Source organism: Colias philodice, chromosome 21, assembly GCF_061535455.1.
Source record: "Colias philodice isolate Cphi_HAF_F1 chromosome 21, ilColPhil1 Martin Lab GWU primary, whole genome shotgun sequence".
Lineage (NCBI taxonomy): Eukaryota > Metazoa > Arthropoda > Insecta > Lepidoptera > Pieridae > Colias > Colias philodice.
In genome coordinates, this window is record NC_143106.1 from 8880808 (window position 1) to 8907416 (window position 26609).

At 31.9% G+C, this 26609-nt stretch overlaps 1 protein-coding gene across 4 annotated transcripts in view; it reads right to left on the minus strand.

Annotated features, from left to right (window-relative positions):
* The window catches only part of ct (homeobox protein, cut), a 119916-nt gene extending 94824 nt beyond the window's left edge, over positions 1 to 25092 (minus strand). For all 4 annotated transcript variants that reach the window (XM_089708818.1, XM_089708819.1, XM_089708817.1 and 1 more), the window contains exons 1-2: positions 24894 to 25092; positions 10227 to 10497 (exon numbers count right to left, since the gene is read on the minus strand). In XM_089708818.1, coding sequence (XP_089564944.1) covers positions 10227 to 10349 — 123 coding nt within the window. In that variant the 5' untranslated portion in view covers positions 10350 to 10497; positions 24894 to 25092. The remainder of the gene's footprint in view (positions 1 to 10226; positions 10498 to 24893) is intronic.
* Positions 25093 to 26609: the final 1517 nt, after the last annotated feature.

The following is a 26609-nucleotide window of genomic DNA, read 5'->3' on the forward strand; positions in this document are numbered from 1 at the left end:
TATAAACGTAATAATCTCCATTTTGTGATAAAATGTATTATTCACTACTTTATAACGACTCTTAGTGGAGTTATATTTATTATAATTAACTCATTCCAATATATTGTTTGCTATTGGATGAATCTCGGTTTTATTTATATCTATATAGGTATCTAATCAATTTTCCTACAATGTTAAAACGGGAATCTAATAGTAAGCTGCTAGTGATATATTAATCAAATCATAGAATTAATACCTAATCTAATACCAGAGGCTATTAAAAAAAGACTGAATTTGAATAAATAATCATGCAAATACAGCCTCTATTATATCACTAAAACAATACAATAAAAAACGTCGATAGCAGGAGGGATTAACAAAACTACCCCCATTTTGAATCGATCCTTTCACACTTGGCACAATCGCGCGCGACGGTTGATTTCCGTTCTTAATTCAAATAGTTTTACTTTTTTTATTTTATTTAATTTGAAAAAGGAACGGCAACCCGATCGTTAATTCGAATATAGTAGGCTCGAATTACGATTATAGATTCGTTTAATAAGTGACCTCGTTTGAAAAGGATATCGCTTATTTATCGATCGATTGAAAAGACGAATCAAATGGCTCATGAGCTTAATGAAGTTAGTCGGTTTGGACTTAACTGGCTATAAAATATGCGGAATTCACTAAGATGGGTTGTAAACTTTCTAAATATAAGGGAAAGGATCCGATCACATAATAAATAAAAGCGCAGTCATAAACACGAAGGTAATAAAAAAACGGTAAGATGTCGTCTTTCAGCTGTCGCGCTATTTTGGAACTACGTTTCGAAAATCGAACTACATTGGCGGGAATCGATGCTCATTTATTTTTAAATGTATTTTATAAGAGTTATTTTTTAGAACTGCCTGTCATTTAAATATTTGCTGTACATTTCTAACAAAATATTTTCAGATACAGTGCATCTTTTTTCCTATAATTCAATAGAATTAAAGCTCTTGAAACAAATGAATATTGCAGTCGTAGATTTTACTCACATATTTTTTCACATAAAATAAATACATTTTGTATTAAGTAGATATCATGTTATGTTAATAAATTTCAAGATTAGCAAAATAAGATGCGTCTTTAAAAGAATTAGATTTGTAGGTGCGTTAATGTGCAGTGCGTGCCAACTCGGTGAGAGTCAGTGGAGCAGTGGGTTCAAACAAAGATCTTGACGTAAACAAACAAAACTATTTTAGCTATGTGCATAAATAAAACGTTATTTTTCTGCATTCGCAAACATACCTATCTTATCTTCAATCGATGTATAATTGCAACCAATTAAACGTTCTATTAAGTAAATAATTTGAGGAATCCGTATCAAACGGTGAGCACGGCAGTCGGCCATGACAGCTCTGACCGTCACCGATACAAATCCAACGTCAAATCGAGAAAGGAATTAAAACGTCAGGCCGCCTTCAAGGAATCTGCAGGATAAAGCTTCCGCTGAGAATCCGACGATTAAACGAAATAATTGCAGCCAAAATATTACAACCGCTCGTTATACGCTCCTTCCCACGTTATCACTCTTTTGATCTACACGCACGTATCTGTTACTTGATGAATTTCGATATTTTTCATCTGTCCCGAGAATGTAGTTTGAATTATTTCAAACGACGCATTCCGCAGGCGATCCCGACTCGCTCGGATATTGAACAACCCAATAAATTCATAATAACACTAAAAGTTTCGTAACGAAAATCATTAAATGACAAACATCGTAAAGTGGAGGCGAAATAGAACGCATTCTCCCGGTTTATATTTAAATTTAAAATCCGAACGAGCGACATATTTTTAAAAGTTCGAACGACACTTAAAACTAATCGCTGTTTTCGATTCTAGAACGTCTTTTGAAAGAGTTCGAATATGCGTTCTAAATTTGAAATGTTTTCGATCGAACGGCTGCTCGCTCGCGTCAAAAGTGAAGAATGGCGGATTGTGAAATCCGTTGTTTCTATCGGCATTGTATAGTCATTAATAATCGGCTATTTTGTCTTCCAGCCATTAAGATTAAATTGAAATATATCGCGAGCGCTGTGTAGTTTTAATTTCGAACGTGGAATACCGAATATCCGAGATTTAAAATTCGAACATAATAGTGATGTAACGTTGCATACGTTAGGCCGGGATTGGGCGTGCTGGAGTTGCGAAAGACGTAGGAACACGTCGCATTGTTTGCTCATGGGTTGCGGTTTATGAAGTCGTCGCTTCTCAGGCCACTCGCGGCGGGAAGCGTGCGAGCAATCTCAAATACGATGCGTATCGTCCGCGAACAATGAACGTCTCTTATACCTCTCGGTAACGTCTGCAAAAACGTAAACTAGTCGTTTAATACGTTTTTTATTACTCTCGTCTTGAAGATTGTTTTCCGCTTGTAATCAATTTTTTTGCTCCGCCCGTGGAATTTATTGAAGATGCTGAGTTTGTAACTAAAATAAATTAATCCGTATAAGCCGGTTGCGCGTTATTCGGTGTTAATGGCCCTATTACTGCCAATTACTATTTTTATGAACTCTTTTCGTTCTTTATTTGTAGATTTTATTCAGAGGAATACTATTAGCCAACGTCACTATATAAACTATTTCGTAATTAATTACGTTTGGGAGCTGAAATCGAAAATATTACAGTTTAACTATACTCGAAATTATTTATATTTAACAAATACAAGATTTCAATCAAATTTATACCTTAAACTTAAGCTATTAAATTCCAAAGCAGACTGCATGAGTAATTGCGAACGGTACACAGTATTTGCGCAGCCCGATAGATATCTGTCAAACATACTGTTGCAGTATTTACTTGCAACACTAATTACATTAAATTCGCAAACAATATGTACTTATGGCTATTGTAATAAGGTCTGTTTTCGCGTAATCCTACTATTTCAGGTGTATTTGTATGTTTGTATCTTAGTTACAATGACAGAAATCGCTCTCACCCCGTTCGTGCACTACAATACTTGAAGAATATAAAGATTTGATTGTATTTATTAACTCTTGGCTGGTTCGCAAAAGATGTTTTATTTGTATTTGTTACGGTGAAGATATTTTTGAATAGAATGTCCTATAATGTCCTTTTAACAGTAGATACATAGTTTTCAGTACGTATAAGATATTTAATTTTAAGGTATTCGTTATTTTGTAATATCAGTCATCATTTTATGTAATGGCGAAGTTTTGATCTCATTTAAGATGCACCTAAATAATCTTCACCCACACTGAAACTATTTATGCGAAGGTGTTTTTTTTTGTTTTGATTTCTTTGACATCATTCGCACGTAAGAGGCAAGGCAGTAAAAAGCCACTAATTATTTATTAAAAAACAAAAAAATCTGTACAAAAGGCAAGCAAACCCACGCGTTATATACAGTTAGCAATAAACAAATTTTACATATATTTTAAGACAGTTATCCCATCGCACCGATTAGATTTTCGCCAATACACAAGAACGCTAAATCAAGCGGACTCGATATATTTACGACGTATTTTTTTTAGACGGACCCAATTAACCTTTCAGTTAGCTACATCACTTAATGTCGCGTAATGTCGCAGTAAATCTTCGGATCGGAATTCGCTCGCTGCGTTTCTATCGATACGCAATTAATCGACACTCGGACATCACTATTTTATTTCGGTTTTCGGCTCGTTAATTTTGTGTTGCTTTAAAAGGTGCTAAATAATTGATTTGTGTGTAGAGATGCTTTTATTTTTTAAAGTGAATTTTCACTTAAATGTAAACTTATATTGGAATTGGAATCTGGGTGGGTCATAAGAAAAAATCCTATCAGAAATGACAAAACGAATCCTGCCCTTTAAAGTGTAGACCCGCGTCTCTTGAAGCCTTACTTGAAGCAGATGCATTTTACATTTATGATGAATTTTAAAATGCTAATCAATGACCATGTAAATAAGATTTTTCTAAGTCCAAAGTCCACTAAAACATAATAAATAACCATTATTTTCATTGACGATTCGCGACACATTCTTTGTTTCTAAAAGAAAATATTCACTTGTCAAATATTATAAGATTAATATTGAAATGAAAATAGTTATCTATGACAGTGATTTATTTGAATATTTAAACTATTGTTTCTTTTTTTTCAGTAGAAGTAACTACGTATGTTTTGTTTATGCTGTCAAATTAAAAATGACTTATTTGCCGTTAAGTTTATAAAATGAAGTTGTTTATTAAGAATCAAAGAATATGAATCATATCTTCATTTAACTCCGAGTTTATAATATAAATACAATACAGATACAAAAACTAATAGGTATTATTGAAAACGCAATTAGATATAAAATAACCATCCATTGTATTTCTTAATTAAAATCCATCAAAACAAAACGAAGCATCGATGAGCATTATCCATATGAATTATTAATAATAAGAACACGCAATATTTAACCTATTTCGCAAATAACTGTAACCAAAAGGTCGCTGTCAATTTAAAATTTATAAGTTTTTGTGATAAAATTATATCGATACGAGGTAATTATCTTCCATTACTCGATATCGGCATAGCGTGATATGCCGCCAGCACTATTGCTTTCTTTACGAATTTTTTCAACGTTCAACAATTTCTTCGTGTTAATAATTATTGATATTGCTTTAAAAACATTTTTTATGTGTTATTGTCCATTTTGTTTATCATCAATTAAGATAGTCGATGTTCATAAACTTAATCTTAATTGAGATAATAATGTTGCATTCTTCGCTAATTACACGGTACAAATGGTAAATAATTGTGTGAAATTGTAATATTGCCTTAAATAAAGCCTATATCAAATGTATTGCATTCGAGAGATCAAGAGAAACAGACAGATGAACTAAATCACTTTAATTCCGTTCCACGCTGATCCACGGGTCATACGCAGACATCATCATACTTTTCATTCATAAAAACTTCTACTAATCTAAGACATTCAAATAATACATATTAGTGAAGAATCTATTCCCTTATCGATCCAAAATACATCATAACTTACAGGAATAAGGTTCAAATTTGAGTGTAATTGAACATTCGTGTCTTAAGGCTATCTAATAACATCAATGATCGAGTCGATTGAGAAAAATATCATTAAAAAACCATCAACGTGATGATTCAACTGGCCAGAGCGGTCCGTCATCAAGCACAATCGATTCTTTATTTTTTTACTTATTAAATTATCGAGACATCGACTTGACGCTGTTTCAACGCGATTATCCGAGACATCGATTTTATACTGAACAAATAGCTTATTAGCTAGATCTGTCTCGAAGGACCAAACTGTTGTAATAGTTTACATACAAGTATTGTATAGTTTTGAAGATTTTGAATGCCTTAAATTGTCATTTTACATAATATTATATTATAATATCTGTGGTCGACTTTCACGACAGTTCCGGTCAAAAATAATGATTCAAAATTGCGAGACCTCTCGAATCGCTTTGAAGCGTGCTTTAGTCTTGTGGGAAATTCATTATTTCTTGAAGATAGCTATTCCTAGTTATGATGTTTCGGATGAAGAATCGATATGGCCCGCCCACTTATAGAGTAAGGGGAGGGGCGCAAATCGAATTAGTGAGGCCAATGCATCGATTAGCCCGAACGATCGACAAAAAACACGATTAGTCCCGAAAATCATTGACAGCCGAAAAAAGGTAACAACCGACGGTTAATGGTGGTTTTTGTTTGAAATTCGAAGATTTGAATTCGTAATTTCAACCGCATCATTTGTCAGTGACAATTTTTTGGTTACAATCGATTTTTAAATACAGGTTAAGATTATTTTTTCGTTTGCAGCGAAACGGCGAGGCTTATGTGTCGGTGCCTTTATACGATAATAGGGTAATTATGTTTTTTATTCCTCCTTACGGGCATTTAAATTTTAAAGTATAGACTGTAAATTAATTAACTCATCTATTTGATTAGGTAATATTTAATTGTCTAGTTTTAATTTAAATTAACTATCGCTGTCTGTTAGTAATACTATTAAATTTCTATCATTTAAGTAATTTAATAATAGTATAAGGAACACCTAGTAACAATAATTTACAGTTTTGCCCTATGACACACTTTACATACTGTAGGTACTCTATCATATTTTTTATACTAATTTAATAAATACTTTCTTATAATTCATATTTAAAATTAAGGAATTAAGTTTTTTACCAAATAATTGGGTCACAAAAAAGCAATCCAAATAGCAGGAATGAAATCTAGTCTATCGTCAGGTCGATGGCATGGGAAAGGTTTTTGCGAACCCGGGACACATTCCTGCACCAAGGCTGTGGGAACTGTCGATAGCATTCCGCCAGCGGGGAAATGTTTGATACTATCGATATCGATCAATTACAGCTTGCACATCCCTAATTAGATTCGGTGCGCGTAAAGCATTTTCGAAATTTAAGAAATACTTTTATTTATTTTGTTGCTTTAATGTTTTTTTTTTATCATATAAACCTTTTTAAATGTGTATTTGGAACAGCTTTCTTGGTACTTTACTATTTACATTTATGAAAAACATGAATTTTTTATATTTTTAAATTTCGAGTTTCTTCAGTTACAAATAGCACATCTGTCCAATTATTTTCTCTTATTTATAACATTTATTTAAATTAAGACCTAAAACTTATAATAACACTATAAAACTGCCCGTCTGCATCCGCCGAAGTAATCAATAAAAATAATGGAGAATCGCAATAAATAAAATTGCTACTGTATAATGCCAATATAGGGCATAATAATAGTGGCACGGGAATCGAACCCGCACCCAGCGTCCATCTTAACCACTTTACGATCGGTAATTGTTATGTTGCGAAGTTTTATAAAACATATAATAGTTATATATAACACGTTGGTCTGTCTATTGTTTTGATTGTAATAATAGATACCTATTAACATCTGTTAATGGTTTAAAAATAAGATTCTTCATTGGCTTTGAATATTCTTGTACTCAGATTAATATGCAATAATTTGAAAACAGACTATTTTTAGGGATATTGAAAAAAAAAGTATAGGTAGAAAATTATGCACTAACTTGGCCAAAATTTTGAAGAAAAAAGCAAGTACATAATTTCTACAAAACTTTACCTTAAACTATGACAAAAACATTACACTTTACCACCCTTATCACTTACCCCAACCATATCTATACTAATATTATAAAGCTGAAGAGTTAGTTTGTTTGAACGCGCGAATCTCGGGAACTACTGGTCCGATTTGAATTCTTTCGGTGTTAGATAGCCCATTAAGGCTATAAGGCTATTATCATCTCGCTATGACCAACAGGACGGAACACTGCGGGTAAAACCGCGGAGCACAGCTAGTCCTACTAATATTATAAATGCGAAAGTTTGTGAGGATGTGTGTGTGTTTGTTACTCTTTCACGCAAATACTACTGAACCGATTACAATGAAATTAAGCAAACATATAGAGGGTAACTTGGATTAACACATAGGATAGGTTTTATCCCGGAAATCCCACGGGAACGGGAACTATGGAGATTTTTCTTTAAAAACGCGGGCGAAGCCGCGAGCGGAAAGCTAGTATTATAAACATTAAATAACATTTCAGTACAATGATTAAAATAGAAAATCCTTCAATAGCGACCATTGCAAACAATAGCCCGTATTAAATAGTAAAATAAATATTCATTGTAACGACGATGTGTATTCCGATACACGCAATTTGAATAGAAGAGATAGCATTGTGCGCTTACTGATTCGTATTTTGTATTTATGTGACCAGTAGTTCAGTGGTTAATATGAAGGAGAGTTCAAAGTTCGAAGAAAAATTTTTAGTTGTCTCGAGTCAGAAAATTGGCGATTTTGGGACTGCTGGTATGCCAAATTAGAGAAGGTATCGTTTTATTGTGTTATTTATTGTTTGTAATAATCTGAAATCTGTCTTGCATGGTCGGTTCTATAGTTTTTGCACGAGCCCAAATAACAAGACCATCTAAATATGTATGGTATAAATTAGGAAAGTATCAGTTCATAAATTAATTAAAGAAATGACCTACTTACTACTTAGGTACTTAAGCTATTTCTTCTAACACAATTATAAAAAAAAAAAACAAATCTCATTCAAATCAGTTCAGCCAGTGTCGCTTATCGCGATATTGCAAGATAAATGAACAAAAACCAACTTAAGATATCCTTATTTATATACAAAACCTTTACACAACTTACAGACATAAACACTTAGGTAATAATTTCTAGCTCATCTACACTAATATTATAAAGAGGAAAACTTTGTTTGTTTGATTGTAATGAATAGGCTCATAAACTACTGGACCGATTTTGATGAAATTTGGCACAGATAATATTTAGACCCTGAGAAAGAACAAAGGCAGCCTTTTATTGCGAAATATGTACCACGGGCGAAGCCGAGGCGGACCGCTAGTTTTCAATAAAGCTGATAATATCGGACCTTGAATATCGTTTCCGTTACTGAGACGTAACTTCCGTTAAATTAAGATAACATCTTGAAATCCTCGATCCTATTGAAGACAAGGATATAATCACCGTGTTTCTATTGTACTGTGGTAATTCTTCTTAAATGAGGGTATTATTCGCGTAGGTATATATCGGAAAAATAATTCAAGGATTATTAATACATATCCTCCTAATATATTATATAATATTTTTTATTTGAGAAAAAATATTAAGATTGCACTTGATATAAAAACAGTGTCAAATTCAGACTCTAAAAGTTACGACATCAACACTTTTGACAAAATAACTCTACTTTGGACATAAAATGTAACTTTTGACGTAACCGTCTTTGTTATCATTTTTATAATTTGTAAACATCTTATTAAGAAGACACTAGATTTTAAGCATTTCTTCATTCCTTCATACTTTTTAATGAATCACTTTGGACACAAAGTTACAGTTAACTTTGCATCAAAGTTAGACTAAACTATTGAAACTTTCGCAAGTTTAACTTTGGACGCAACGTCCGATTTTGACCCCACGCTATTCCGATTACTTATGAATCTATCCTACTATTATTATAAAAGCGAAAGTTTGTATGTATGTTTGTTACTATTTTACGAAAAAACTAATAAACAGATATCGATGAAACTTTCCAGATAGGTTATACTGCAGAATAACAAATGAGCTATATAATGAGCAGAATCTTACTAATATTAGAAATACGAAAGTTTGTGAGCATGTATATTTGTTCCTCTTTCAGGGACAAACAACTGGACGATTTGGTTTTACAGTAGAAATACTTGATTTTGGATTGTCCGGGTAAAACCGCGCGGCACAGCTAGTTCACATTGCTCTATGACACAAGAATCATAAGGCAAAATGACCAAATGCTAATATGAATATTAGTGAGGGTCAGGAAGGGTGTGGGTCACTAACCTCTTAATAAATTAGAAGGGTGTAGATGCATTTATAATCCCAAAAAGAGTGGATAGCTGGAGACAGACGGATAATCCATAGTTTCTATATTATAATTTATATACATAGTCTCTTTTCTTTGTCAGCCTCTTGATTATTTTTACATATGAGAATTAAATAATTTGGGAGTTTACTGACGTGTTTAAATGTCGAATTTAATCTTAAAAACTTCAGTCAGAAAAACCTTCTTACTTACCTGTGGTTCTTTCTTTCTTAAGTAATAATTATTCCTAAATAACTTTTAAGTTACTTCTGTAAAATAGATTACGTCTTTCATCAAAGACAATTTACTGATAAAAATTCGAACGTAATATCCGAACAGACCCAGGGTACAAACTAGTGTTGGAAGTCGATCAGATATTTGCATAACGATTATTAGAACAATAGATAATAATTGTCTCGACCGGGATCAGTACCCGGGACCCCGAGGTACAGGTTAATTGTGGTTATAATGTTTCTATTAATTGATTCTGGGGTTTTTGTGTCATGTGCAAATAATTGTGTTTTGATATACTTGACTTGAATAATAAGCTTTGTCTCTAGGCAGTAGTTACCTTTGCTGTTTTATACAGGTGATCTTTTAAAGTTTTTGGTTTTGTTTTGTAGTAGTTAATGTATCAGAATTTTAATGGTTAGGTCCATGTTTAGTGCGAGGTGATCAGTTTTTCTGAATCTCTATTTTTTTCTCTATTTGAGGGTATTTTCCGCTAAACTGTAGATACTTACGTAATCATATTTTATTTCATAATTTTATGTAGTAGAAAAACATATTTTTGGGCCAATTATACAACTACCCTCAAATTACCTGTTGCCAGAACTGTGCTAAGAGATATATCCTTTCCTTCTTAAAGAGCCAGTCCATCGAGTGCATAGCTTGCACCTCCGCCTCTGGTGCGGCGGGCAGACTGGCCGCGCCGGTGGGGTGCATCCGGACGTCCGCGCACCGCAAGCTCCCGGCGCGTACTGACCCGTCACCCGCGCGTGCACCCGCCGAAATCAAACTTCGAACGCGCCATTTTCAAATCAGTTCTAGAATTTTTTTTTAAATCTTCGCTAGCTCGCTCGCGTGCCGTCTTCTGAAAAGAAAAAATAGCGCTGTAATCGATTCCGTTGGCAGACAATCGGGCAACGTTTCGTGTCGAAACTAATTTTTACGTTTGATGCTCAGGCCGATACGGAAAAAAGAAAATTGACAGCTAAAGGAGTTCTTTCACACGCGCGATGACGTTAATGTCTTGACGGTATCGGGGCTTTTTTGTTTGCTTTGTTTGCTTTATTTGTTTCACAGTGCAATCTGACTACAGTTGCTTTTATAGCAAAATCAATAGTGTTTCGCATTTATGTATTCTAACGAAGCATTATCAATGTAATTTTTTGATTAATTATCATCACCTAGCACGAATCGAACTCTACAATAAAATATAAATTACCATAAAATATTTTGTTACTTTTTTTTCTAAGTTGCAATGTATTCAACATTGCAACTTAGACCAATCCAAAAGACACCTACACCTTCAAAATGAAGTAGCCTTTGGCCAGCACCCTTACCCCCATTGACCATAAATATTATCCTATCTACATCTCAGTGGCAGAGTTAGTAGCGTGTCAATCAATAAACATGATAAGTGTTTCGTGCGCCGATATGCAAACGGGACACGAAACACTTGGATCGATCAGTCGATTGTCGCTTGGTCAACTCGACTGGCGAACGGCGAAGGTGCGTTTGAATTTGGAATGACAGCAAGTTCGAAATTCAAAATGGTTTCTGCATGGAAGACATTTGAATTTTTTAAGGAGTTCGAAATTCGATTTTGAAATTTTTTTTAATTTTGAAATTAAAGGCTCAGATTGCGTTAGCAACGTGTAGATGAAATAGTATCTACTTACCTATTCTTTGAAAATATCAATATAATTTTGCTATTATTTATAATCGATAACTAAGTAGTTATATAAAAGTATCATTCAAATATCAACGCGCCATAAATAAATCGTAAACCACAAACTAAAATATCAAGACCCGTCGATTCCACCATTATCAATCAAACTATTATCGCATTCGCCGTCAAATATATTATGTTCCTACGTGACATTAAAATGAGTCATACAAATAGAAATAATTCCCACTTGAACTGGCTTTACACAACAGTTTATTAGTTAATATTCATTAGTAGGGGGAGGCCAGATGCGATAGATAAGCGAAGCCGGGTCACACAAGCCTTATTAACGCATTCGTACTTTCTATGATAAAAGCGTGCCAAGTGATTTTACTAATCTATGTGTTTATATACAGGAACTTCATTGGTATTCTATTCGTTATTCAAATCCTCAATTAAGTTCTCAAGATTTGAAAATCGAACTAGCCAGTTTGTATTTTTTAAATTCTTTCAAAAATGGAACTACTCAAATCACTTTTCAGCCAATACATCTTGTTAATAGCAATCGATATTTAAATGATTCAATTGGTTAATTCGAACGCGTTCCAAATTTGAAATACCTAGGGTATCAATAGATACCGATATCTTAATAAGGAATCGCGTGAGACCCCATCCATTACACGGAACAACTTTATTTTTCGACAAACATTTATTCAACGTTTTTCATTAAATAAATCCTTGAAAATAACTGTTGGATTTGAATTGTAAATGTGTCGTGTGTTACTATATTTATTAGTAACAGCACTTTCTTAATTGTTTTAAAACTTCCTTGAAATGTGGGACTTGATATGAACGTTACATTAATACTTAATTTAAATATGTTTTATTACAATGACGTCATAACGTAACTAAGTACGGGGCGGTTGATAAACTGCAAAATTAGTGCATTTAAGTTTTAAATATATGGTTCAAAATATACGGTACTTTATAGGTACTTAGACAAATTCTAAACTTGTTGCACTTAGTCAGTTCTTCAGGGAAAGTTTTATCTAAATGGGTTCAATTCTAAACAATTTGATTCCGTTCCTGCGTGACAGAAGGACATATAGATTTGATAGCGTAGAAACTGTATCTATATTGATTTGCTATAACGTGAATATTGAAAAAGTTTTGAAAAATAAGAGCAATAAATTCAGAATTCGTGTCAAAGTCATCGATTGGCAACGTACAGGAGAACTTAGCAGTCACGATAGATTTTACAAGCAACTTACTTAATAACAAAAAAAGGCTTTGCTGCCTTCTTAATAAGGTTCAAAGAGCAATCCCATATTTTATGATAGTGATAAATTTGTTGTGGCCGTGTTTACGTATTGAGCACCTGCCCTATTTTATTGTAAAAGTTTTATCGGAAAGCGACGAATTGATGACGCTTTTACTTTTAATAGCTATCGAAGTTAGATACTAGTGGCTATATTAAAGTCAAAGAAGAATAATTATAGTTATGGCTTGTGTTACAGTCGCAGTACTATTTTTTGTATAAAACAAAGTTTAAATATTTATATGCTTCCTCTTTACATGTTATAAAATTATCTAGTATCTAGGTCGCTAATAGAACTAAACCCGTCGTAATATAAATCTTAATTTCTACGATTTCGTAAAATAACTGCAATCATTTGTTAGTTCTTAATAACTGAAAGATTTGGAAGAAAAAACTGTTAATATCAACGACAACATAATGCAGAAATGAACATTTACTCCAGTCGAGCAAAACGAAACAAAAACGAAGCGTCCATCGAAATGCCACGAAATGAAGAGATATCGATACGCGAAATGTAAATGTCGTTTGAAAACATTCCAAATCTAAAATTCGTATCTATTCCGTCGAAATTCGATTCGGTGTTCCTTTTTCGAATTCGTTCCCGCGTCTTTTTGTTGCCATAGACGCGTTATCGACACTCAACTTTGCGTCAGATATTAGTCATATTTCCGAACTTTATCTTTTTTAATCTGTTGCGGTTTCTCGTTCGCTCTTTGAACTGCACTCGACGTTCGGGAATTCGATTATTTCATTGCAGTTTGATTGATGGCTTTTTGTTACCTCTGTTTGTAAGGCTAAGTGCACATTGTGCTCCTGTTTGTTGAGTCGTTTAGCTTTGTGTCCGTGCTAATGGAAAGATTCACTTGCTTCTTTTTAACACGCTTATACAAGCCTGTATTTGTATGTACGTATGTAGGTATGTGACCGACTCTTACTCATTTTTAGTTTTTTGAAACTATATTTATTTACTTGTAGGCCTTGTGACATGAAAATACGTGTTAAAATTAACATAAATTCGACATAACAGCAATATCGTGTGTCACATAGATCAATATTCGTGTAAATATATTAAAGCAGGCCGAAAGTAATAAAAATGTCAACGTCACCCAAATTGACATAAACAATTTCATAGAGCAATAAAGATTGGTCTTGACATCTATAAGTTTTTCGCTAACCTCCTTGGTGATACTAGAAATTATATTTATGTAGAAGATCGATAATAATAAGTAATAACATAGGATTGTTATAATCTGTATTTTTCTAATAAATAATAATAGATAGATATTGTCAGTTTTCGAGTACGGCGTGTGTAAATCTTAAAATCAAAGACATATTAGTACGTAAGATACTGTTGTATATTGTCAAACATAATAATTATTATAATTGATGTTTCAACTAACTTACATAATATTATGTTTCTCGGTTTTTCTCGGTTTCTACCTTGACTGTAAGAGATCTAATAATTGATAAAACTACATAAACTATGAATTTAATTTTTTGTCACATTTTTCGCGAAATGAATCTCCAAGCGTATATTCTATGCCATCGAATACCTGTATCTAATCGAATGAATCGAATAAACTCGATATTCGATACCAATCGAGACATCGTTTATTAATTACCGGACAGGTGTTGCCATTTCGACAATTATTTTTGGACAAGTCCATAGTAATTAGTTACATTATCTGTATGTGATCGGTTATATCGTTTTAACGGTTTGAATTAGGTTAACGTTTGATTGACTAGCTTATCAGCGGGGTTTCGCTCGCGTTTGTCAATTATCTTGAAAACGTTTTTATAGTTTTCTGGTCAATAAGCCAAATGACAAACAAGTGATCATAATATTCAGACAGATAACCATACATTTTGCTGTTGTACAATTTTTTTAAGTGAGGTTCGAATTTAGACTTTGTAATAAATATATTTCAAAATATACAGTAGTCCGGGATGAAGCATTCAATATAACTTTGTATGAAAGATACCTGTAAATTATCGTATTTTACTCGTGTATAAAAACACTATAACCACCTATATCATTTAAATTACACATGACTAGTTAAACACTAATAATTGACCTCGAAGAGAACAATAAAAATTAATTACAATAAAAAGCGCGCCAAAACAAAATTTAAAAAGGGAACAGCAATTATTACGTTAGTTAATAATTAGAATATCCAAAATCACCCGCCATCTTGCCGCCACAATTTGACTTATAGATAAATTATAGAGATAGTCGCGTTATTTTTAAAATAAATTATAAATATATCAAACAACACTCTAGGGGATAATAATTAGACAATTTATTATTCATTAGGGATCCGAAAACAGTTTAGACGACATAATTGTGGCGGTAAAAAGCGCGGGAAGGAAATAAAAAAATAACATTGTTTATGGAAGCGTGTCATAAGTTATAGAGATTGGTATCGGTATTCGAAGGTTATGCGTTTTCGGTTTCGATATGGGTATGGGTATTATTACAAAAGTTATAGGTAATTAAAGTTAAGAAAGAAGTGGATAATTTTAATTAGTACCTAACAGTATAATCGTAAATAATTTTACTGTACCTAGATTTGTGAAAAAGACAAAAGTTTTCTTAAATCATAACGAAATATCTTCAGATAAACTTGAAAATATAAAAGTAGATTATAATATAATTTTATTACTTGTTCAAACGGAGATATTTTCAGTGGAGGGAAGACACATTGGTAAACGATATATGACATTTCAATATTTATTCCCCTCGCTCGGTCACCATGAGTTTTGGAAATTATGGAATGAAAAAATATTTTGATAAAATTGTAATGTTATGTATTCATGTGTTTGCTTTGTATTGAACGTTTTTCTTATCTATTGAATAATTAATTTAAGATTTTTTAGAAAATTGTGGAAGCGTCTACTTTTTAGTAAAAGATTCAAGTAAAAACTATTACAAGGTGTTATGTTAATCAAATGAGGTGTAAGCGATCCTACTTGCGAATGGACTTGACCTTATTAAGTACCTACCTACTTTTATAAGTTTTTCAAACAGAAACTAAAACTCGTAGGCCATAAAAAGTAGGTACCTACTTCGAATAATATAATAATGACTATGATTAGAAATATAGATATTAATATTGTAATTTTTGTTAAATACCCGCAAGCCACGAAAACCATGGTTGCCATGACAACAGTCAGATGTACTACATCATAGCACCCCACGGAAATATATTTTTGGATATGTCAATTCAACTTATTGATGATGTCCCGGGATTTGGCGCTTTTTTTACCTTTTTTCGAATGTTCTAGAAATGATTTTATATTAAAGCGGTCAATAAAAACTTTTGACGGATTTAAAGCACGATTAATTTCTTTATATTACATAATATATAATTGACTGATAACAATTAAAGAAGTTTTTTATTGTGTGTGTGCATATGTGTGAGTTTATATATTTTATTGTACTTACTAATTAAATTATGTATTTTGAATTAGTTCTGAATTCTTTACTTTAGTTTTTATTGATTTCAGCCAGAAAAAGACACATAAAATTTTTAAGATTTATTAAGAACAGTTGTTCGTAAATTTTGTATTAAAATAAAATTTAACTACGATATTCAATGTCATAAAAACTACTAAAAACTAAAACATAAACGTCAGATTTTATGATAAACTGTGTTATCGAATGTAATAACCTTTTATTTTATTTATTTAGATACAGCAAAAGCTAGCCTACTTCAGGTGTTGTTGATCTAATTATGAGTCAATAGTGATTCACCTGTTTCTGATCTATTGCAAGACAAACAAAATAAAACATAGCAAATGGTGTCTATCGTTTGATTCGATGCCAGTGTTAAAGGTCGAGCCGTTTGCAATATATGTCAAATAATGTCAATTGGCTGGATTAAATTGTGTTTGATATTGAATATATCCTATTATGTTAGTAATATGACTAATGATATAAAGGAAAGTTTGTTTGTAACTCTTTCACCCGGAAATTGCTGAACGGAATTTGATGATACTTGCATTGTAAAATAGCTATGATACTTGTCAGTTGTGGAACGTATTTAATAAGTCTAGTTTTCATAGCTATACATTGTAGCTAATAGCTAAATAAAAAGATTTTATATATATATGTATATATTTTTTTTTATATTTACAATATAATATATTATGCTTTATTTGGTTGTGGACCAGATACTGATGTGTGATAAAAAATAAGTAAGTATTATTGGCGAATGACGAACCATTTTATAGATCATTTTAATCCATCCGATATCGCGTCGGAACCGTGTCGTATGCTGAAATAGTGCAGTCTAAAAATACAGAGTGCTAAATATCATTCAGATCATTACGGGATGTCACCTGTTCGGGCTAATGTCGTGTCATTTCTTGTCTGTCTGTCTGTATCATATTTATATATGGTTCAGTGGGTGAAAGTTTCAAGGTTCGATAGTCGATATCTTTGGATTAAATACACTAAAATTAAAGTTTGTTAAAATTATTAAACTGAATAAGATGTTTTCTGAACTTGTGTTTACTTACAAACTATGTTTACAAAATACGTTTTGTTGTCTATATCTTGAAAAATTTAAGGGCCGATTTTTTCAATGCTTGGTTAAAACTTACCTATCCGTCCAATAAAGTATTACACGATAATATTAAAATGTCACGTAAACTGTCAAATACGGGCAATTAGAATACGTATTTAAAATGGTAGTGTTATACATTATTCGACGAATAAGTTTTATCCAAGGATTGAAAAATCAGCCCTAATTGTTTTTAATTATCTATAGTCAAAGTTCTTTATAATATACTCTGATAAACTAAATTATTTCAACAGTAACCGATAAATGACTAATTCTTAACCACAATCTAACCCATTGATAAATAAAAAAAACATCAATGATCACACGCGGGAAGCACATGTCCTGCTAGAGCGGGACAGCGCGCTACAAACGAGCGAGATGGTTGTATCTTTTTCTTTTTTTCAGAGATCGGCAGATTTCACCATGTGCTTCGAACTTTTGTGACGTAAAGGTCAATTGGTATTTTTGTTTGTTTTTTATTTAGAGCAAATAGTTTCGGGTTAGTGTTTGTTTTTAATTTTTAATGGCAATGGATGTTTGAATGTGTGTGTGTGTCTTTTTTTGTAAATATCAAAATTTTGCTTGTGTTCTTATATCGATAACTAAATATTGATGTAATACCTATTTACATAATAATTTTGTTTCCGACTTTTAAAGTAATATTCCTAAACTAGCGATTATAATTAAACTAGCTTACCGCCCGCGGCTTCGCCCGCTTTGTCTAAAACATAATAAATTATATATACTAAAACCTTCCTCTTGAATCACTCTATCTATTAAAAAAAACCGCATCAAAATCCGTTGCGTAGTTTTAAAGATTTAAGCATACATAGGGACAGAGAAAGCGACTTTGTTTTATACTATGTAGTGATAATAAATTAATAATCAATACAATTTCCTAGCTTTTACAACAATGTGTTTATAAATGCGAAAAAAAACTTTCCACTAGTAGACTAAGCAAAACGCCTAGTTCTTAGAAAAAATTAAAAATCGCTATAAAAATACAACCTCATATTTCTGAAGGTGATAAGCCTTTAAATTGAGACTTCGACATATTTTCTCACGGTATTTGTAATGTAATTTAGGCTTTAGTTCTATGGGATAGAGCTGAGAATCGATTGGAAGGAGAGACGTTGTTGGAGTGTGGTTTAAGTTAGAAGCGATTGAGTTATAAAATTACTAGTGGTCCGCCCCGGCTTCGCCCGTGGTACCTACATGTTTAAACTATCCTATCTCTCAAGTTGGATCGAACGGCACATGGTGTGCGAATTTTATTATAATCGGTTAAGTGGTTTAGGAGTCCATTGAGGACAAACATTGTGACACGAGATTTATATATATTAAGATGTTGAAACAAACGCATTAAACAGTTAACTTATACAAATAGGACCGCTTTAATTGAACTGCAAAATAGTGATCAAATTAAATATAAATTAGAACCTATCCTAAATTTAAAATGAATTTCCGCTGACTATGCTTCATTAGTCAATTGTGAAAATTTGAGATTAAGTAATTTTATATGAATACTGCTAACAGTAGAATTACTAAATATCCGTACCTACCTTCTAGATTTGCTTGTCAGAAAATAAATTGATTGTCTTTATTGATTGGTTTTTTCCATTGTTGTAATCAATTTTAAAATCAGCTTCAATATGTGTATTAAGGGAATGGTATTAAAGTTACAACAATTTAAAAGTTAACAAAAAATTAAAACTTTCAAGTCCCATTTAACTAAACTAAACCTATCACTATGTAATAGGATATCATAAAATCGCTCCGCTACCGCTTATAACTTGCAGCTATCGGTGTAACATATCCCCATTATTGCTATTGTAAACAATATATGATGATATATCAATTAAACGGGTTAAGTTACCATTCAGTTATGTATATATGTATCGTTTGTATGTCCGTGTGTTGATTTTTTTGTACTATGAATCTATACATCTATACTAATACATATTATAAAGAGGAAAGGTTTGTATGATGTATGTATGTATGGTTTTCACGCATAAACTACTGGACCGATTTTGATGAAAATTGGCACAGATAATCTTCAGACCCTGAGAAAGAACATAGGCTACCTAGCATTGCGAAATATGTACCACGGGCGAAGCCGGGGCGGACCGCTAGTATATTATAAAGCCAACGAGTTTGTTTGAACGCGCTAATCTCTGGAACTGCTGGTCCAATTAGAAACATTCTTTCATTGTTAGATAGTCCATTTGTTGAGGAAGGCTATAGCTATATAAGATCAAGCTAAGACCAACAGGAGCAGAGCAATGCAGGTAAAACCGCGGGGCACAGTTAGAACATTATATTTATTTAAATGTAACATAAGTAGAAATATTTTAATACTGTAAAAGAAATCGTAAGGCGGATATTATTATATATATACTAGCGGCCCGCCCCGGCTTCGCCCGTGGTACATATGAAAAATAGATGTTGGCCGATTCTCAGACTTACCCGATATGCACAGAAAATTTCATGAGAATCGGTCCACCCGTTTCGGAGGAGTATGCAGACTAACATTGTGACACGAGAATTTTATATATAAGATATTTGTTTTTATTATTTTTTGTCTCTTCTCAGTAGTTTTTTCATATTTTATATTAGGTTTATATGATAGTATTTGTGTAGGTACCTAGTAAGTAGTAGCGCAAGAAGTACTAGGTTCGATTCTCGATTAAGAAAACAAAAAATAAGTTTTAAATAAATAACATACCTATAAACTTCTAGACATATTAAACATCAATACTCAATAGTTCCCACATAACCGCTTATTGCAATGTTATTATCATTAACGATACATCCGTTACGGGTAGAGTTACAACTAAGATAAACAAAACAATTGATGAGAGATGTATGATATTGCGTTTGTTATAAGATCATAAGATTTATTTTAGTTTGTTCGTGTGTCACTCTAAAACTGATGTATCAACTAAGGAATATAATTAGATATAGCTACTTTAACAGCTATTTCAATATTTTATTATGTCATGTTTTTTGATAAAAATTAAAAACCAACATAAGAACACTAATATCATGCTACTACTATGAAATTAATATTACCTAGGTACCTATAGTATCTATCTCGGAACTACCTAGAATAAAAAAATATGACAAAAGTCAGTGAACCCGTTTCGGATGAATTTGCTTTATTTTTCTTTAAAAATATCATGTACAAACATAGTTTGTTAAAAACCTATAAAAATGTGAGTAACCAAACATTTATTTCATTTCAATTAATTTATACTTAGTTCATAACTTCAATTTCAAGTAAGACAATAAGGTCATTCTTGTAAGAATTTACGCGACTTGAAAAAAGGTTAAAAATAACAATTTCATTCATGATTCATAAATCATAACATTTTATAGATATAATGCACACTATTATTTTCTATGAATAAATTTAGTCTATTAACATTATTTAAAATCGATTAGATTTAAATAAAATGAAACGTATAATAAAATGGCAAATTATTATAATCCTGTTTAACAGTTAACATTTAGGTATCAGAAACTAGTTTTTTTACTACTTTATTGTAAAAGTAATTATTATTTAGATTTTGTAATTAAATTGGTATTAAATTATGATTTATTTTAAAGTTACGTAACGCCAAATGATATAGTGATACCAAAGTTTACCTATATTTAAACATTTTTGATCCTAATTTTGCATATATTTCTACACTACAAGCACAACTATAGGTAACTATATTGCCCAATTATACCTAATCTAACTACTTAGGTATTTAGTACCTACATACAAAATTAAATCATATTCGATTCAGCAGTTTAAGTATAACTTAGGAAGAGATACATACCTATACCGACGCATTGGTACATCAACTTTAATATTTTTATTATTTGTGGATATTATATTAAACAAGAACGTAATCCCATAGCGATAGGTATTTTCTTAACTTTGTATTCCTACAATCCCATCTAAATCCCACATTGGCACTTTCTCTACAAAAATAATTTCAATATTTCAACAGACAAACAAACATACATAACTAAGTATCTATATCTATAAATAATTATATTTTTATTTCAATGTCGACTTATAAATTAGGTATTAACATATATAAACTGGATCATTTTATAATTTCCATATGGGCACATCATTATCGAGACATTTTGTTATACTAGTTGTTCGCCGCGACTTCGACCGTAAATCTTATTGGAATAAATGGATGAAGAAATCTTACTACGGTAATATATTTCTTATAAGTACTATTTCTATACATTTTTTTTAAAGTAGGTAATTAATAACTACAGTATTTTAAATGTGCATATATTTTAATTTTTTAAATATGTATAAAAAAATACACGAAAAAGCGAATTAAAATCATACAAAACGAAATCAGAAAGAATTAAGTCAAACCAGACTCAAACTTGAAAGCCATACTTTTTACAACAATCATTTTTCCATAACAATCCTATCCTACTAATATTATAAATGCGAAAGTTTGTGAGGATGTGTGTGTGTGTTTGTAACTCTTTCACGCAAATACTACTGAACCGATTACAATGAAATTTAGTACACGTATAGATGGTAACTTGGATTAACACATAGGATAGGTTTTATTCCGGAAATCCCACGGGAACGAGAACTATGCTTTCCTTTGAAAAAGCAGGCGAAGCCGCGGGCGGAAATCTAGTTATATCTATTTCAATACAATAAAAATACATCAAGTTAATAAAAATCTATATTTAATATTTAATAATTAATCAGCATTATAGGTCTCACGATAAATTAAAAATAACTATGATTGTACTAACACATGTGCTAAGCGATTGGACAAACTTCCGTTGTCATAATAATTACTTTAATGTTATTATCATTGGCTATTTAACCGGGTTTAAAACGGTCATTTATGTTTTAATAAGATATGTCCAAGTTTATAAAATTGTAATGTTTTTTTGTACTTAGCGGATACGTTTTCTAAGTGCGTGTGACATTAGTAGATAATTCAATTGCGAAAATCAATATTGTAATTAATGTTTTGTTTGTTTGTATTTGATAAACTCAAAACTGCTGAGCCGATTTTGAAAATGTTCTAGTCATCACGGGCAGAATCACGGCAAGCGACAAATTAATTCTTATATGCTTTACCTATTAGATACTACTTTCATATTATTTACCCTATCGCTATTTACCCTATGACCGCCTCCTTGGTACAGTGGTTATCGTGTGAGCGTAGAACCGAGGGGTCCTGGGTTCGATTCCCGGTTGAGACGAAGAAAAAAAAAATGTCTCGGTCTGGCAGGACACAGAAGGCTGATCACCTACTTGTCCCTAAAGAAAATCGATCAGTGAAACAGATGTATAATACATCTGCCCCTTACCTCACTAGGGGACATGGGACTTCACTTTTTTTTTACACTTATTTACCCTATAAAGACTTCTTTCTATTAAAGTAAAACAAGTACGGGCTTAGTAAGTTTCAAACAAGCTAGGTAGCTTATGCCGTTTCCGGGATTACAATTCTTATCATGATCGATTCAGTAGTTTTCGTGTAAACATCCTCTACAGGGTTTGGAAGATATTATAAGTAGGTATACTAGGTAAGTAGGTACCTACTATACGAACTAAAAATTAAAAATTATAAATATCTATAATCTACATACCTACCTATAGGGAAATTACCTACTTATATCAATTTAGCTTAACAAACTCAATTTTAAGTTAGAAAATACGTAAATATGAATATTTTTTTGTTTACCTAAGTACGAAACTTAGTTATCTACGGATTCTTTTCTAAATTCCAATTAGCTACCTAGGTAGGTACCTAGGTACTTTTCAATAATTATTTAGTATCAATTTCATTTTAAAACTACCAAAGCATACCTATCTACCTATGTAGGTAATTCAATTTTTTAGCAAAAGAACGATTGGCTTATTACGGGTCACTTAATGAAAACTTTGGCCGTAACTTTTTAAAAACTTGCGTCAAAAATATTTAATAATACGATTGTTAACAATACTTCATTACATTTCTATACGCTTGATTATAACGAATATAGTAAATGTTTTAATTTACTTCATACAAATCAAAGTAGGAATTTAAAAACACAGAAAATGCCATAAAAACCGGGACTCGAACCCAGCGGTCTGTTAAATTGCCAATTCTTATAAGTTTATTATTTTAAATGGTACCTAAGTTATTTTTTAATCTATCTTCAATAATAATTAACACATTTATAAATCGAATTGTAATAACTTTTGTCTATTAAAATATCGAAAAAAATGAAAATAGGAACGCACACATTTTTATTGTTTCCATACATTTTAACTAACTAATTTACAATTTTTAACTGATTCTAGTAGCTCTAAATAAACACTACCTACATATAAACCCTAGTTAAAACTCTAATAAACTCCGATAATCTAATAAGAAAAATAATTAATGTGTTCTAATTGATAAAACTTGGAAAAGAAAATAGACAGAATGTCTAACCGGGGTCAAGGACCTGACGCCATCTGGTCAAAATTGTTTTTGAGATAATTAATTAGTTACATTATTATTATAAATTCGTAGTTAACTACCTATTTATTTTTAATTTTTTAAGTTCGATTATTTCTAACACGGCAAATTAAAGTTTAAAAATATTTAACTCGTGTTAAAAATTATGACTTACCACTGTTTATTCATAGATATTATTATTTACCTATAACACAAATGTACTGATTTATGATTCGTAATAACAACACCATACCTATTTTTGAAAAAGCTATCATACCTATTTGCCTATAAATGAACGAAAATCTGAATTTATATTTATAAAAAATTGGTACAAATTTAATTTCAAAAGTTTATTAGAATTGTTATTGTGTTTATTTAATTCATAATCTTAAAATCGAAATTTAGTCTGTCACGTAAAATAATTAAAGTTGAAATAAAAAAAAACTCACCTATTGGTCATTTATTATTATTGTCTATTTTAAACTTGCGTATCAAAATTTTTATTATTAACGTTATCACTTTTTTTAAAGAGTAATTTTTTTCTAATAAGAACTAAAATTTACCGGTTCAGATTAAAACTGAATTATTCTCACTGTATATAATTTCCAATTTTATATCCAGTTATTTATTTCACGATGTGTTTCTTTAGATTAAAAACAATTCTTACGTGCATGTAAAAAAATATTTTTAAGTCATAAAATCACTTCACCAAACTTTTATTGAAGAATAAAAAAAAAATTTAATGTAGAAAAAGAATCTTATTTGAAATTGGAACGAATCTGTTTATGCTTCTGTTCAGAAACAATCAGTTTTTGTCACATAAATAATCATTAGTATGAAACTTGTTTCGCGTGCTTTTATATTTCCAATAAGTTAGCGTGTTTCCGAACGATCGTCCCAGACAGTCAATCAAAACCGCTACACCGAACAACTGCTAATTAACTGTATCAATAGACGGAATAATCATCGTTTGATTTCTAATTAATTTCATTAACTCGACGTTATCAAACTCATAGATCACTCGCAATAGAAAATCGATGATTTTTTTATTATACTTTAATTGCACACATTCATGACTTCATTAGTGTTTGATCGTAATTAATATAGTCGCAATTAATAACTCATCCGACTTCCCCAATTTGCGTCGATACAATCGATTAATTCACATAAAAAAATCGCTACACAAACTAACCAAAATAATCACAACGAAAACAAGAAGCCGTAAAAAACACTATCACTTACATGTAACACAAACGTCAACACAAACTGTTCACACACAATCCCGAGTCCATCAAGGAGCACACACAAAAAAGTCGATTAAAAAAAAATAGTTTTTCACAAATCGATTATCGGTAATCGGTTACGTAAGGACGCGAGAGTGGTACGGGCGGTAGGCACGAGCGCGCGCGGTGGCCGCGTGTGTCGACTGCAGTGCAATCCTTGGGCCCCTCCAGCTGCGCGCATCTGAGGCGAGCTCCTTGGCGAGACCCCGCCCAGTGGGACGCCACTCGCCGGCTAAGATGACCGCGGACCTCCCTCTCGCACGCGCGGCCAACGCTCGCTGCGTCCCGCTCGCGCGGAGGGGCGCGCCTCGCGAGTCGAGACGATGAATCGAGATGTGTACTTAGGTATCGCGAGTCCTTTTGTTGTAGTCGATAATAGGATGCGCTTTTTTTGCAACGACGTGACAACTATTTGTTTACTATGTTGGAACGGGGATATCGAATGTTAATTAGTTATTCGGAATTTGTAATAGTTCTGAGTTGTGGAATTCTTTGCACGCATTTGAATATGGAATTGTGTTATTTAATTATGGAATGTTCGAATTGCGACATTTGATTTTTTTTGTTCTTTTTTTGAAAATATTTTTTTTTTATAGTTGATTTAGAATTTAGAACTATTGCAAGATTGTCTTGAATGAGAAGTGCAAAGGGCAAGACGATGTAGGGACGCAGGGGTGGGTGAACTCGGTAGGGCACAAATGTAGGTCAGTTTTTGTTTCGCGCCACCCGAAATTCGGTTACTGGGTCCTTGAGCCGATCGGAAATGGATTCGATTATTGGAATACAATGTTTGTTTTGTTTATTTTTATGCTAATGAGGTTCGATTTTTTATTTAAAAAATTCTTACATACAATATTACCGGTAACTTCCCTACGCATCATCAAATCACTTTTTACTCATAGATATTAAAAATTATTTTTCTACACCTTGCACAAATTCTACTTACCCATTCGATATTAAAATTAAAAAAAAAATTCAACATTCAAATTTTACCAAAACCAAATTTCCACACAAAGCACGAAAACATAACATACATACAAAAAGTCAACAATCTCTACAAAACCCCAAACTTACTTCAAGGTAAGTTTTGATAGCCTCGTATAACTCCTCTCCACACTAGATGGCGCCAGTTGACGCTTTCCCGGTTTTCCACGGAGTTTTCTTCAAGAAAACAATTAAATAAAAAAATTAAAATATGTTTACTTAGTGCCTATTAATATAAATAATAATTTGGAATGTTATTTTTTAATTATTGGCGTAACAACTTGATTTTAATTTCGACTTGTACCTACAAGATGGTTCGAAATACCTACTCTTTCGGTCTTCGCTTCAATACAAGTTTTTCGCAAAACGTATCTTTGAAAAAATATTAAGTATTCTTGATAATAATTATGGATGGAGTTTATTTTGTATTAGTGTCTTATTAAAACTTTTAAGTTGGTAAAATATAATAATACCTGTTCATTATGTGCTTGTACATACCTACTACGAGTGTAACTACGAGTCAAAAGTGAAAATCGGATCCAAAGTTAAAATGTCGAACAGTAGGTAAGTATGTAGTAGAAATTGTTTATTTTTATAAAAGAACATAATATTTTAGCATTGCACGTTTTAATAAAATGTACGTAGATGTGGGTACTTTTTTAAAAAACGTCATTATTAAATAGAAAAAATT